General features: G+C 40.9%; 1 protein-coding gene across 3 annotated transcripts in view; it reads left to right on the forward strand.

Annotated features, from left to right (window-relative positions):
• Nucleotides 1-15472, forward strand: part of CCHR3.PART0H10orf67 (chromosome chr3.part0 C10orf67 homolog) — a 2394588-nt gene that overhangs the window by 405275 nt on the left and 1973841 nt on the right. For all 3 annotated transcript variants that reach the window (XM_044064558.1, XM_044064557.1, XM_044064559.1), the window contains one exon: nucleotides 14464-14607. In XM_044064558.1, the coding sequence (XP_043920493.1) occupies nucleotides 14464-14607 (144 nt within the window). The remainder of the gene's footprint in view (nucleotides 1-14463; nucleotides 14608-15472) is intronic.

The following is a 15472-nucleotide window of genomic DNA, read 5'->3' on the forward strand; positions in this document are numbered from 1 at the left end:
CGACTGCCCACCCTTGGAGGCAGTCGGGAGGAGATTGTCACTGTACTCAGAAGCCTGGCTTTCCCTTTCTCAAGACAAATGGGTACACTCGATCATATCCGAAGGTTACAAAATACCTTTCGAGAAAATCCCCTTCCCTCAAAAGGATCCCTTCCAGACGTTCCACCCGGTCTAAGGGAAATTGCAAAGCTAGAGGTTTCAAAACTTCTAGAGAAAAGGGCCATCCAGCCAGTTCCAGCAGGCCATTTAGAATCCGGAATCTACTCAAGGTTCTTTTTGGTCCCCAAAAAGACGGGAGACTGGAGACCAATATTAGACCTCAGCAGACTAAACAAGTCTGTCAAAAAGACGAGTTTTTGGATGGTCACACTTCAATCGATTTTGCCCTTTCTGGACAAAGACAACTGAATGTGCTCTATAGACCTTCAGGATGCGTACTATCACATAAAAATCCACAGACGCTCCAGAAGGTTTCTCCGCTTTCGGCTGGGGACCAGTCATTTTCAATTCAGAGCCCTGCCCTTTGGTCTCACCACAGCCCCCAGAGTGTTCACCAAATGCATGGCAGTGGTCACGGCTCACCTGAGACATCAGGGATTCCAGGTGTTTCCGTACCTAGACGACTGGCTCCTCACAGCCACCACCAGGCATCAACTTCTCCAGGCCAGGGATTACACTCTACATCTCTTCAGCCAGTTAGGGATTTCTGTCAACTTCGAAAAGTCTTCCTTATCGCCTTTCCAATCTATTACCTTTATAGGCGCAGATCTAGACACTACTGTGTCAGCAAATCTAACAAATCAAAGAATCCTGGATATCCAAAATCATGTTCGGATCATCCTGTTCAGCAAAAAGGTACAAGCCAGGTTGGTCCTGAAAGTGTTAGGCCTAATGGCAGCTGCCATCACACTTCTTCCTCTGGCCTGCTTTTACATGCGTCTCCTACAGTGGATGTTGTTTACCCAATGGTCCTTTCAGCAGTTGCCCATGCGTCACAAGATCCTTGTCACACAGATCTGCAAGAGCCACCTATCCTGGTGGATTTCTTTCCCCCTAGTCCATCAGGGCAGACCATTTGTCCCCCCGGCCCCGGTAGCCACGGTCACTTCGGATGCCTCCCTGATTGGGTGGGGGGGCATTATCAGGGCAGGATGTTCCATGGCACGTGGTAACCGTTCGAATACTACCTGCATATAAATGTCCTAGAGATGAGAGCAGTGCTTTTAACGTTGGAAGCCCTCAACGACTTTCTTCCTTTAGGAACTATCGCACTTCACATGGACAACATGTCCGTAGTATGGTATATCAACAAACAGGGCGGGACCAAGTCCTATCCTCTGTGTCGAGAAGCTCTCAGACTTTGGCAATGGGCGATCTCCTCTCAGCAGTTTCTGATAGCAACGCATATCCCCGGGAAAACCAACATCATAGCGGACAGGTTGAGCAGAGCTATACTCATGCCTCACGAGTGGTCTCTCAAACAATCTATAGCGGAAGAGATTTTTCAGAAGTGGGGCCCTCCTTGCTGCGACCTTTTTGCTACACCCCAAAACAGCAAATGCCCAGACTTCTTCTCTCTCTTTCCACTTCCAGGCCATCCCCCCAGAGACGCTCTAACCCAGGATTGGCCCCGGGGACTTCTTTATGCTTTTCCCCCTTTTCCGTTGATTCCTCAAGTGCTTCAGAAAGCTACCGACTTGAGAGCCAGGCTGATTCTCATTGCTCCTTACTGGCCTCGACAAATTTGGTTCCCGTTCCTTCATCGACATCTCTTAGTGCAGCCTTGGCATCTGGACCCAGTTCCAGATCTTCTGACCCACCAGTCGGGTCAACTGCACCGGTCCATTCGTTCCCTCAACCTCACTGCTTGGTTGATCCACTTCCTTCCTTAGCCAGGCTTCCTATGATCTCTAATCCCGTTAAGGATATCATAGTAGCTTCTCTAAAGTCATCTACCAGAAGGATTTACTCTAGCAAATGGCAACGTTTTTCCTTTTGGGCAAGGTCTAAGAACATAGATCCCTTTACTGCCCCATTCAGTCAGTTTTGGACTTCCTAGCTGAAATTTTTCACTCTGGTTCTTCTTCTTCCACAGTTAAAGTCCAGCTGGCAGCAATCTCGAATTTTCATGTCGGATTTGCAGACCAGAACATTATGTCTCACAAACTTTGCAAAGCCTTTCTCAGAGGGATCTTCCTACTTAAACCCCCTGTTAGGGATCCTCCACCGCAGTGGGATCTAAATTTAGTGCTGGCATCCTTAATACTTCCCCCTTTTGAACCGGCTGCTACATGCTCGTTAAAATTTCTCTCTTGGAAGACACTCTTTCTAGTCGCTATTACTTCGGCTAGAAGGGTGTCTGAACTTCATGCTCTCTGTGTTCGTCCCCCTTACTTGGTCTTCCACAAGGATAGAGTATCTTTGAGAACTAATCCATCCTTTTTGCCCAAGGTTGCTTCTAAGACGAATTTAAACCAATCTATTGATCTTCCAGTATTTTTTCCCAATTATTCTGACAGGGCGGAACAAAAATTGCATTGCCTAGATGTTCATCACCAATTCAGATATTACTTGGACAGAACAAAGCAATCTAGAAAGTCTGATCAGCTTTTTCTTTCTTGTGCTGAAAATAAGAAAGGTCTCCCTGTTTCTAAGGTGACCTTATCCAGATGGCTGTCTTCCACTATTTCTTATATTTATCAGCTTAGGGGAAAACAGCTGATCTCAATACCAAAAGCACATTCTACCAGAGGCCTAGCCACATCTACAGCCTTTCAGGCTAGACTACCCTTAGACACTATTTGTGCAGCAGCCACTTGGGCCACTCCTCATACCTTCGTCTCACATTACAAATTGGATTTGGCCTCCATAGACAGGGCGAGTTTTGGTTCCACAGTTCTCAAGAGTCTGTTCCATTGAGCCACCCAGGATAGAGGTGCTAGGGACGCGGTCCCATCCAGCAAGAATGAAGGCGAGATTGACAACTTAACATTTAGAAGTTATGTACCTACCATAACGTTCCATGTTAGTTGTCTTCTCTCGCCTTCTTTCTTGCGTCCCTCCCTCCTGTCCCCCTAGCCTGGACAGACCTTGAACTATCCTCTTCTCTGGGAGATTTCTCCCTTGGACACCAGTTAGCTCTGCACTTAGTTACCTGGGTTCCCCTTACAGTTTTTTCTCAGGTTAGTTGTTCTTCTTCCCTTGGGGGAAGATAGTAGGTATTTTTTCCTCTAGCTACCAAACGAGATCTGGGTAATCTCCGCCTTGCATCATGGGATATGGGGCTGCCTCGAGCTGGTGGAAGTGACCCTTGAGCTTAGCAAGTGCTGAGTCGGAGCCGAACCCATCCAGCAAGAAAGAAGGCGAGAGAAGACAACTAACATGGAACGTTATGGTAGGTACATAACTTCTAATTCATGAAGTTAGTATTGTTTCAGTCTCTGATGTCAGCCAGAAGTGCTGTTCACAGCATACGCAATGTGACCAGTAATGATTCCTTCTACAATTCGTATGGGGTCACATGTATTGGTAACATATTGTAGATTCTTTTTTATAAGACCCTTTGTTCCTACTACTATTGGAACTGTCTGGGTGTCTTTCTTCCATATTGCTCTCATTTCTGCCTGCAAATCCTGATATTTTATGAGTTTGTGTCTCTCTGTATGCAAGACTGTAGCCACTGGGTGTAGTGATTTCAGTGATCAATACTGCTTTTGTCTTCTTTTCATGAACCACTATATCCAGTTTTCTTGCATCTGTCTTTTGAACTGTTGGTAATAGGTGATCCCATATGATGTAGACTTCATCATTTTCTATGATGCTTTGTGGCAGAGGTTTCCAATGTTTTTTAGCCACTTCAGTACCATAATGTTTCCACAATCCCCAGTGCAACAGTCTTGCCACATTATTATGCCTTTCCATATACAGTCCCTCTGCTATTAGTATGACACAGCCAGCAACGAGGTATGTGACTGTTTCTAATTCTCCTTTTATAAAATCTACATTTGCTTGTTTCTCCCACATATTCAATGGACTTTGTAAACCAACATGTATCTGGCCCACGATCTTGGGCCGCCAATGTTAACCTTTCATCTCTTGGTTTGAATTTGCCTCTCCTTAACCATTTCTGCATTTGATCCAGATCAACATTAGATTCTTCCAGAAGTTTTCTATGCTTGCAACTGTATTTATACATTTTCCACATTTCTGTATGACTGTTATTTTACTTAAGGACTTGTGTGCAAAATCTCACTCTTACCTTATTTTTTTGAATTATCTCCCTGCTCTATCCTCGTCCTTTTCTAATTTGAATTACTACTTTCTCCTTGTGTTATGAGAACAATATGCCTGACCTGTGTATAAAACTAAAGGGACTAAAAACATGTTACTAATTGTATCTTGCTATCCATATCCATAGGCAAGAGCTTCCAGTTTCTCAGTTTTTCTATTATCTTTTGTTTCGTCTCTTCCCAAATATCCTTAGCTGCCATAACAGAATATAGCAATAACCCACGCCTGGGTGTGGGTAATGCTGGATTTACCGACGGTTGGTGTGGTTTGGTCACGAGGGCGAAGCCCGAGTGGCCAAACAAAGCCAACCGTGGGTAAATCCAGCATTACCCGCACCCAGAAGTGGGTTATTGCTATTATACAATGACATTATTTAAGAAAAAAAAAATTGCTTTTCTTAAATAATGGCATTGTATAATGCCTCTTTGCTGCCCTTCCGCAGCTGTCTGGTATTCTGCGGCAGTTCTGATGTACTGCGCATGCATATGCCTACACAGTACATCAGAGCTGTGGGAAAAAGCAACGGAGAAAGCAAGATCTCTGTTGCTTTTTACAAACTTTCGCTATGTTAAATGGGTTTAACATAGCGAGACAGCTTTAAAAAAAGCAACGGAAAATCTCTGTTGCTTTTTTTAAAGCTGTCTCGCTATGTTAAACCCATTTAGCATAGCAAAATAGTTTTGAAAAAAGCAACAGAGAAAGCAAGATCTCCGTTGCTTTTTACAAACTGTCTCGCTATGTTAAAGGAGTTTAACATAGTGAGACAGCTTTAAAAAAAGCAACGGAGAATCTCCGTTGCTTTTTTTTAAAGCTGTCTCGCTATGTTAAACTCATTTAACATAGCGAGACAGTATGAAGCAACTGAGATCTTGCATTCTCCGTTGCTGTAAAATAGAGTTATAGCAATGGAAAAAGTCCCGGCGACTGGACCTTTTTCCATTACTGTAACTCTGATTTACAACGTGCACACTGACCAATCAGCATGCATGTTTTTGAATATTAATGGGGGGGTTGTTGCATAATACATTTTAATCCATACTTCTAATGGCTTTTGCTTTGTAGGCAGCTTCCTTGGTGCAGGGTGGGACCATGATTCTAAAAGAGTCTGTTTCGGTTCCGGGCTCCCATCTGTGTATGGGGGGGGGGGCTGCGTTTTGAGCTATGGAGAAGGTTTTGTACATTATGGGCTCAGTCTATGCCATCCTTGTCAGGCCAACTAACTTGTCCATCCCATCGACCGGAGCTTCCTCCAGTCTGTTCCCTGGGACAGAGGGCACAAAAGTCTGAGGAACAATCCGCTCTGGTGATATCTTCTTCTGATACCTCTCTGGAGCATCCCACCAAAGAGGTACCTTCGAAGTAAAAATGCAAGAGGAAGCACTTGGACTCCCCTGAAGAGTCCTTCACAGAAGATACTGATTTTGATGAAGGGGAAGGTTCCCCCCAGGTCACCCCAGATGATGTTTCCTTTAAGGACACCCTAGAAATCCTGAAACAGAGGGGTGGCTGGACTACCCTTCAACCTTCCTGAGAGGAATGTGTATACCTAGAAGCTTTTCGTGCCCAGCCCTCTACCTCTTTGATTTCTCAAACTGCTGACAATCTTATAAAACTGATTGCCCAGCAGGCCTGGAAAATTTCTGATTCTATCGAGCCGATCCCCAAAAAACCTGACCAGATTCTCTCTGCCCCTAAAGATGAGTGACACTGGGCCAAGGGTATTCCTGTAGATGCCATGGTGGTAGCGGCAACCACTAAAAAGGAACTTGTGGAAGAAAGTCCTACTATCCATTCTCCTAACAAGGAGTCTAGTTTGGGAAGCCTGTATACTCTTCATCAACCTTTGCTCTCAGGTCCTTGAATTACATGGCGCATTTTACCAGGCTTCAGAGAGATCTGATTAAAGAGCTTTCAGATACTTTTAAAGGAGCGGTAGTTGAAGGGGTTCGAGATAGGGTTACTTCTCATTTCACCACTCTTGAATCGATTTCCAATTCGTCCATGAGGCTAATTGCTCATGCAGCTGAAGGGACGATAAGATCAGCAGGTTCAAGTTATAGCCATCAGGAGACACGCTGTCTTTATGTGACTTTGTGGAGGCATTTAAGTCTTCTTTTATCAACCCTCCATTTGAGGGATCATCGCTGTTTGGCCCCAAGGTTAGACATGCTAGCCAGATGTGAGAAAGATGGAAAGACCCTTTCTACCATAGGCATATGCTTCTCCACTCCTTAATGGCCCTTCTCTAGGAATCAGAGAAGTGGGAGACTATGGCTCAAAAAACCCAAGGACCTTTCCAAGACTCGCATAGCAATGACTTCCCCTGGGGGGAGAGGGGGGAGTAATAATGGAAGATGCTGTCCAAGAGGCAGAAGTGGCCACAGAACCAGGGGTCCAGAGATTTTTTTCTGTGGTAACTTCCATCAGCGCTCCTGAATGGAGGCTTGATTGCCTTCCTCTGAAGGCAGTCAGGGGTCAACTATCCCTGCACCAATCTGCCTGGCTAGAAATGATGACAGACAAATGGGTGCAGGGGATCATTTCCAGAAGTTACATCATTCTTCTTTCAAAGAAACCAGAAAGACCAAAAAGACTCCCAGACTTTCCACCCAGTCACTGGGAGGCAGCAGTCTTAGAAATTCAAAAACTGCTCAACAAAAGAGTCATCCAAGCAGTCCCACCAGACCAGAGAGGATCCAGAATTTACTCAAGGTTCCTTTTAGTGCCCAAATAATTGGTTACTGGAGACCCATTTTGGATCTCAGCCAGCTGAACAAATCAGTTCAACAAATCAAATTCCGGATAGTCTCAGTACAGTCGAAACTTCCATTCTTGGAAAAAGATGACTGGATGTGCTTGATAGATTTTCTGGATGCATATTTCCACATAAAAATGGACAAGCACTCCAGAAGATTCCTGTGCTTCTGGCTGGGAGCCAGTCACTATCAGTTCAGGGCACTGCCCTTTAGTCTCACCACAGCCCCCAGGGCGTTTACTAAATGCATGGCAGTGGTAGCAGTGCATCTCAGACTGTTAGGGTTCCGAGTATTTCCATATCTCGATGACTGGCTCCTTACTGCTCCCACCAAGGGTCAACTCGGAAAGGCACGAGATTACACTCTTCATCTCTGTGCCACCTAATAATCACTATAAACTATGAAAAATCACACATAGAACCATCACAACAGCTGGAATTCATTGGAGCTATGCTAGACGCAGTAACCGGATATACGTCACTTCCCCTAGAAAGGCTCCAAAGGATCAGATCACAAGTAAACAAGATCATTCAAAGCAAGAGAGTAGCAGCAAGACTCATCCTACAGACTCCGGAGTCAATGGCAGCCTCTGTCACTCTAGTTGCCTTGACCAGATATCACATGCGAATTTTTCAATGTCTTCTGGCCTCCCAATGGTACTTGTTAAATCAGCTTATGTCCCATCTGATTTTGATCACCAATCATTGCAGAGAAGATCTGAGTTGGTGGCTCCATTCCATTGAAAACTTGGTTCATCCCTTTTGTTCCTCCTCAGCCCCAAGCCATAGTGACCACGGATGCATCCCAGATAGGGTGGGGGGTGGGGCCATTATCTGGGAAAGACAGTCTAAGGCACTTGGTCCTGGATGGAGGCTAACTTGCACATCAGCGTTCTAGAGATGAGGGTTGTGCAGTTAGCATTGCAGACATTTCAAGATGCCCTCCCTTTGGAATGATTCCAGTTCAAACAAACAACATGTCAGTAGTCTGGTACATCAGCAAGGGGGAACCGGGTCGTACCCTCTTTGTCGAGAAGCTCTGAGTATGGCAATGGGCAATTTCCTCCAACTGCTTTTTAATGGCAATGCACATTCCGGGGAGCTCCAACATGATTGCGGACAAGTTGAGCAGAACCATCCTCATGCCACTTGAGTGGTCTCTCAATCCAGTGGTGGGGGGAAAGATATTCCACCACTGGGGGCCAACCTTGCTGTGATCTGTTTGCATCCCCTCAGAACAACAAGTGCAGCAGTTACTTTGCCCTAACCCCCCTCCCCCGAGGCGTCAGCTAGAGACGCTGTCCTTCACGATTGGCCCCCTGGTCTTTTGTACACCTTTCCCCCGACTCCTCTTATATGTCAGTTTCTAAAGAAAACCAACAGGTTGAAGAATAGAATAATCCTCATTGCCCCATTCTGGCCTCAACAGTCCTGGTTTCACTTCCTTTGGCCTCATCTACTTCGGAAACCCTGGATACTGGACCCAGCTCCAGACCTATTGTCCCACCTGGAAGGAATGGTTCACACGAATCTTCAGCATCTCAAGCTCACTGCATGGGTTCTCCAGTTCCCATGATTGCCAGGCATTCCTCCCTCACTTTCCTGGTCTGATGCATCATTCTAGCCCACCACAAGCCTTCAGCTAGAAAATTATACCATAACAAATGGATAAAATTTGCTAAATGCTCACTTGACTGTAATATTGACTCTTATGCAGCACCTGTAGACAAAGTTTTAGACTTTTTAGCATTACTCCATCAGTCTGGCTCATCAGCTTCTACCATTCGGGTGCATCTTGCTGCAACTTCTAACTTCCATATTGGTTTCAACAGTTCATCACTTATGTCTCATAAGCTTTGTAAAGCTTTTTGAAAGATACTTTAATGCTCAGGCCTCTGTTTAAAGAACCCTCTGGTCCATGGGATTTGCACTTGGTACAGCAGTCTCTCATTTCTTCCCCCTTTGAACCTTCAGCTAGAAAATTATACCATAACAAATGGATAAAATTTGCTAAATGCTCACTTGACTGTAATATTGACTCTTATGCAGCACCTGTAGACAAAGTTTTAGACTTTTTAGCCTTACTCCATCAGTCTGGCTCATCAGCTTCTACCATTCGGGTGCATCTTGCTGCAACTTCTAACTTCCATATTGGTTTCAACAGTTTATCACTTATGTCTCATAAGCTTTGTAAAGCTTTTTGAAAGATACTTTAATGCTCAGGCCTCTGTTTAAAGAACCCTCTGGTCCATGGGATTTGCACTTGGTACAGCATTCTCTCATTTCTTCCCCCTTTGAACCTTCAGCAACTTGTGACTTATAGTTCTTGTCCTGGAAAACCTTATTTTTGATAGCTATCACTTCAGCCAAGAGAATATTGGAAATTCAAGCCTTGTCCTGTAAACCACCCCCATTTGATATTTCATAAGGACAGGGTCTCCCTCAGGACAAATCCTTCTTTTTTTCCATAGGTTGTTTTAGAGTCAAATATCAGTCAAACCTTACATCTTCCAGTCTTTTTTCCTAATTTTTCCAACAAGGGAGAGTACTGTCTACACTTACTAGATGCACACAGGCAATTACATTTATACCTTCAAAGAACCAAGGACATCAGAAAATCTGACCAACTGTTTATCTTTTCTACACTCTCTTTAGGTAATCCAGTATCTAAGGTTACCTTGGCTAAATGGCTTAAGGACTTGTATCACTTTTGTTTACAACAAAAAGGGACTTCACCTACCACGTCATGTGAGAGCTTCTTCAATGAGAGCCATAGCAGCTTTTTCAGTTTTTCATGCCAGAACGTCCTGATATTTGTGCAGCAGCTACATGGAAATCTCCTCATACCTTTAATACTCATTACAAACTGGACCAGGTCTCTAGAGGAAATGCATCATTTGGCTCGATGCTGCTCAGGAATATTCTTCCATGAGACCTCCCAAGATTCAGATAGTTTGGGACTCTATCCCACAGTCAAGGATTGCATGATGATCGACAACATCAGATAAAGAAGTTATGTCTTGCCATAATTCCATTTGTGCTGTCGATCTTCACTAATCTTTGACATTCCCTCCCTTCTTCTCCCTGCCTTAGAACTCTTGGTGGACCAAATATTCCCAAAGACTGGCTTCATAATAGGTACACATGTATGGTCTCTTATCTATTACTTCTTGTCTGTCACTATTATAGGCAAACTTGTTCTGAGGTAATTTGGTGAGGGGCATTATGGATAGAGCCTAGCTGGAGAATTTTTGGAAAGAGTGAGCTGGAATAACAGCAGTCAGTTCTGTTAAGGATTAGTGAAGATCGACAACACAAATGGAATGTTATGGTAAGACATAACTTCTTTTTTCTACTTTCTGTTGCCTAAGTCATCATGCCAAACGTTTTTGTGCTCTAGAGTTATAATCAAAAAATAGTTACTTAGCAGTCATTCTAAACTCATGCATATTATTCAGAATACTCTCTTATTTTCTCTTTAGCACTCTGTAATTATACCTCTTCTTGTTCTGTGAGATTCACCTTATTCTGTAATACTTTAACCTTTGTCAGGCCCTCTAAATAATTATTGTTACTTAACCAGATCTTGTTTTATTTCTACCATATTTTAAACTCATTTTATTCCACTCACTAGCTATAACTTCTGGAGTGCTTTCTATCTTCCCTAATAACTCCCAAATAATTTACACTACTCATTCCTTAAAATACTCTCTTTTTAACAGGTAGGTGGGGAAGTTCCAGTGTCTAATGTCTCATTTACTTCATTAACCTGCATTTTTATCTTGCATAATTATTGGTTCATGATCTGAAATAGTTATTGGATGTGTGTCAAAGTTCTCAATTAAATGGACATGCTCCTGTGAAATTTAATTTCTTTCTAGCCTAGTCCAGTTATTGTACCTTGGGGAATAATATATAAATTCTCTCTGAGTTTCTACTAGTGAATTCACATCTTTCATACCAAATATTTTCATAAATCTTCAGAAATCTACACTCTTTTTGTTATATTTTCCCTTCTACGACCTCCCCAGATACATCCTCATTGTTGCAAATTCCAATTACAGTCCCCCATCTATAAATGATATTCTTTCTGAAACCTGATTTGTTTCCTAATTTTTTAAAGCTCTGTAATTGCACTTTTAGGTATAATATAAATACATGCCACAGTAGTCCTCATCCCTTGCCAGTAGCCCCCTTACTACCACAATTCTGCCTGTATTATCTATTTTTTCCTCTTCTATCACTATTGGAGCTCCTCTAGCAATTAATGTAAGTACTCTTCTTTTCCTTTGTCCTTTATATTCTGCTGAATATCTATCCTGAAATCCTTTCTTTATGAAATTCATATGCTTGTTTCTTTCCGAATGTGTCTCCTTTAGCATTGCATTTTTCAGTCTTTATTTCTTAATATAATTAAATATTCTTTTGTTTTTGGCTATACCTGTGAAATCTGAGACCATTTACATTCCAAAATAATATGGAAAGTGTTGTCTTTGTGATAAGACATTATTATTCCCAGCCATTATATATAGCAGCTTTTGTAAATGTCTGTTTCCAGCTTTGTGATACATGTACCCACTAATGTTAGGCAGGTTAATCCTTTATACGTTTTTTTTCTTATCAGCATTGGAACCTGTATCATATTTTACAGTACTTTTTGTTTTAATAAAAACAGAAACACATCCCCAAGATACACCCATAACCTGCTAACTTAATATAAACACTCACAACTGTGTACATCTACAAATAATGAAGTTTAGCCCTCCTAAAAGAAGCATCATTTGTTCCAGACAGCTGCTAACACAGGCCTTAATTAACCTGAAATTGAAGTTATACACACTGATGCATATTATTGCCTGTGCTTCTGCTTAAACTAATTGGTGTCTGTTCTTTTTTTTTATCTTTATTCCCCTTCCAGATGTGAAAACAACTTGCATGCTTTCAGAACAGATTAAATGTTAGCCTTGAAGAAACCAGAGTTCAGACTTGTCTGTCCTATTATCAAGTTTTCTCCATGGACGTGTAAGAGAAAAAATGCAGCCTGAAAGACCAGCTGAAAGATTTATTACTAAAGTAAAACTTTTCATTGTATTCAGTGTTCCCATATTTAATTATTTCCAATTAAAATTGGTATTAGATTAAATCAAGGCTCTTAATCCAGACATTCACGAATGCAAAAGTAAGAAAAACATATCAGCTGTACAGATATTATATGATTACTTTTGCACCCTATCCCCCCACTTCAGCAACCCAAGATTATAACCTGTTAACTTAAACATGCTTTTGACTAGAGTTTCTTCTCTTTTTGCACTGTAATGCCTACATTTCTTAATACCCAAAAATAAGAAAGAGAAGAGAAAAAAGGCACATGATTACTTTAGAATTTCATAAGAACAACTAAAAATACTTTATTATAAAATATGCAATTTGTATTGTGAAAAGTTTCATAGAAATGCTATTAGGGGCAAAAATTATTTTACTTACAGTTGCTCTTTCCTTCTTATTACCTTCCTTTCAGTGTCCTTCCAAACATTGATGACATGAAGTGAGGCAAATGCTTTTAAGTTCCCCACAATTTTAACAAAGTCAGCAAAAGTATGCTCTTTTCACTTTTTCTTTTACAGCTGTATTTCACAGATGCAATTGATGTTTTGCAGTCTCAACATTTATTCACTACATTTCCATTTTGTTGGAGTTCTTCCTGTGTTCACCTCCATCTTCCAACTCCAGATTCCTGTTCTATTCCAGGCTACTCCCAATTCTTCTGGTGAACTCCTTTGCCTTTTCTCTGTCTCTTAAGCATCTTTCTTTGGAACAGTGGAAAAGGTCTCACTTGGCTAAGTCACTCCATGTACTATATTATCAGAAGAGTGAGAAGCAGAGTCTTTTTCTGCTTGTTGGCTTACTTTTTGTTGGATTAACTTTTGTATTTCTTCCTTAGCCTGTTCTGCATCAAAAAGTGACTGATCCTCCAGGAGAAAATATTCAGAAGATATCTGGGTAAAGAGCTTGAATCTCACATTTGTCTGTCAACATTCTCTTATTAGTGGAATAAATTAGTTTCTCTTCTGCCTGGTGCATAGCGAATAACCATTTTCTAAAAAAACACTCTACTGTCTCCAACTTTCAATACTTTGCCCTTTTGCCAAGATCAACTCTTTCTGCTGGCATGTTTGCATCTTTACTAATAAAGGTATTGGCTGCTTTCCCATGGCCACATTTTTGGAACATACACATTGTGTTCCCATTAATTATCAGTTCCTGCTGTTGAATACCACTTCAGTTGCTTATTTGTGCCTTAATAAAATAAACAGTCTGCTCCTTTTAGTTTCTCTGGTACAGCAGACACTTTCATATTTTCCCTACACGCTCTGTCCCCTAATTCCACCATTTTTAAGACATCTCTTCTTGAGCTGTGTCATACTCAGCCAGCATTTTCTTCATTTTGACTTCTGATTTTTGCAGTTTTATCAGCTCACGTGAATATCTGTTTAAAGCTTCTTCATTTTGTTCTAACCTTTTATTATTTGAATTGGGATACTTCAGTTTTTTTCTTTTATGTTAATTAGCTCTGAGCACATTTGACTTTTTTTCCTCTAGATAACTGGAAGCAATGTCTTGCACCAAAAACTGGAGCTTGAAATGCTTTTTTTTCTGAACAGCTGCATGATTCTTCCCAATCAGTGTGTTTTCTGTTCACCTTTTCTTGTTGGTTTTCTTTCAGGCTCTCTCAGTTTTCTTCTTTGCTGGTATCCATGCAGTATGCTTACTAGTCAGTAACTAAATTTGCTTAAAGTGACAAGAGTTTCTGACCCTTTTGTTTCAGTTTCTTTTTTTGTACTGGGAGAGCTGAAGCTAAGCTGTTGATCAGTGTGCAGCCATCTCGGAAAGTCCACTGATATACTTTTTTGTTCTCTTTTTCCTCTCTTCCTGTCTATCTCTCCCTCTCTCTGTAACTGGCAGAACACAAAGCAAACACAACTCAGTGTGTTAAAATAATTATGAAATTAGGGTATATCATATTATAACCACGTCGTTGTATGTTCTCAAGATGGATATCAAAGTTCACTTCAAAAGGTTTGCTTCAGTCTGCTTTCAAGGTAAGTGTTTCATCCATTTTTAGAACATGCAACAGCTTGGTTAAGATCGGAGACCCGATCATAGTACTCTATGTTGTAATATGGTTGTGACTATTTATACCTGCTTGTAGAAGCACTTGTTATAGCACAACCATTTTATAGCAAGAGCTCTGTACACAAAATGACCCCTTTGCAGCTCATATTTCATTTTACTATTTTAATTTAAATAATATTTAGCGTATTTGGTTCTGTATTAACAATCCAGACAGTTGTATCATACTGCTTAACATAAGTATTTTTTCAGTCCCTGAGATGATTTATTTTTTTCTTTTTAATTAGGAGATTAATTTTCTGAAGAAAGACTTTGAATTGTCTAAGCATGCTTTGAAAGCAGACTATGAACAGGAATTACAGCAGAGGGCTTCAGAACTATACACACGAATGAATGATAGACTTAAAGACCTTGAACAACTTCATCAGGAGGTATTGCACTAAGCAAAGATGTCTTAATTCCAGTATAAACGTTTTTAAGTATTTACTCCCATGGAGGAGTAAGGTGTAATTTGCTTTTTGATCCTGGACACAGCAAGCATGCACCTAATTTTTGACTCCTCGTGGATTACTTCTCAAATATATGTGCTAGCTTGCCTTCTATCCCTATAAAAATGAACTCTGTGTTTTAAGAGTTTCAGAAGTGATCTATAATTTTTTTTCTTTTGGTTTATGTGTGCTTAACATAGTAAAAAATACTTTCCCAGCAACTACATAAGAAAAAAAAAAAAAACAAACAAACACAGGTGGTATTATTTGTTGAATTAAATTTTACCCAAAAAACAACCACTTTGTGTCACATCATCTGAATATCTAATACGTTGATAAACTTTGATAAATACTATAGCTGATTTCTCAGGATATGTAAAATAATGTTCTATGCACTTATCTTTCCTTTATGGACATCTTAGTTGATTTCTTGTCACATTGTTGTTACTACTGACTATCAAATGTATGGCAGAATCTCACAATACCTGCCTTTGTTGAATTAAATGTTGCTATGGTAGTTTGGTTTTGGCAGTCATAACTGCATGTAGTAACACTTGCTAGATCTCAATTATTCTATAACAGTGGTGTTGTGCGCAGCATAACCTCTTTATAGTTCATATTGCATTTTACTGCTAAGCTTAATAATATTTGATATGCATTGCTGCATATTCACAGCTCACTTAAGTGTTAAAGTGCCAGATTAGCTTGTGTGCTTTAGCTATAATACGTATCTAATCATATAGCAGTGTGATTTTTTTTTTTTTTTTATTTTATTTGGAACCATGTTACTTAGCATGACATAGTACTG

The sequence above is a fragment of the Protopterus annectens genome, chromosome 3.part0 (genome assembly GCF_019279795.1).
Source record: "Protopterus annectens isolate FY-2018-M chromosome 3.part0, PAN1.0, whole genome shotgun sequence".
Lineage (NCBI taxonomy): Eukaryota > Metazoa > Chordata > Ceratodontiformes > Protopteridae > Protopterus > Protopterus annectens.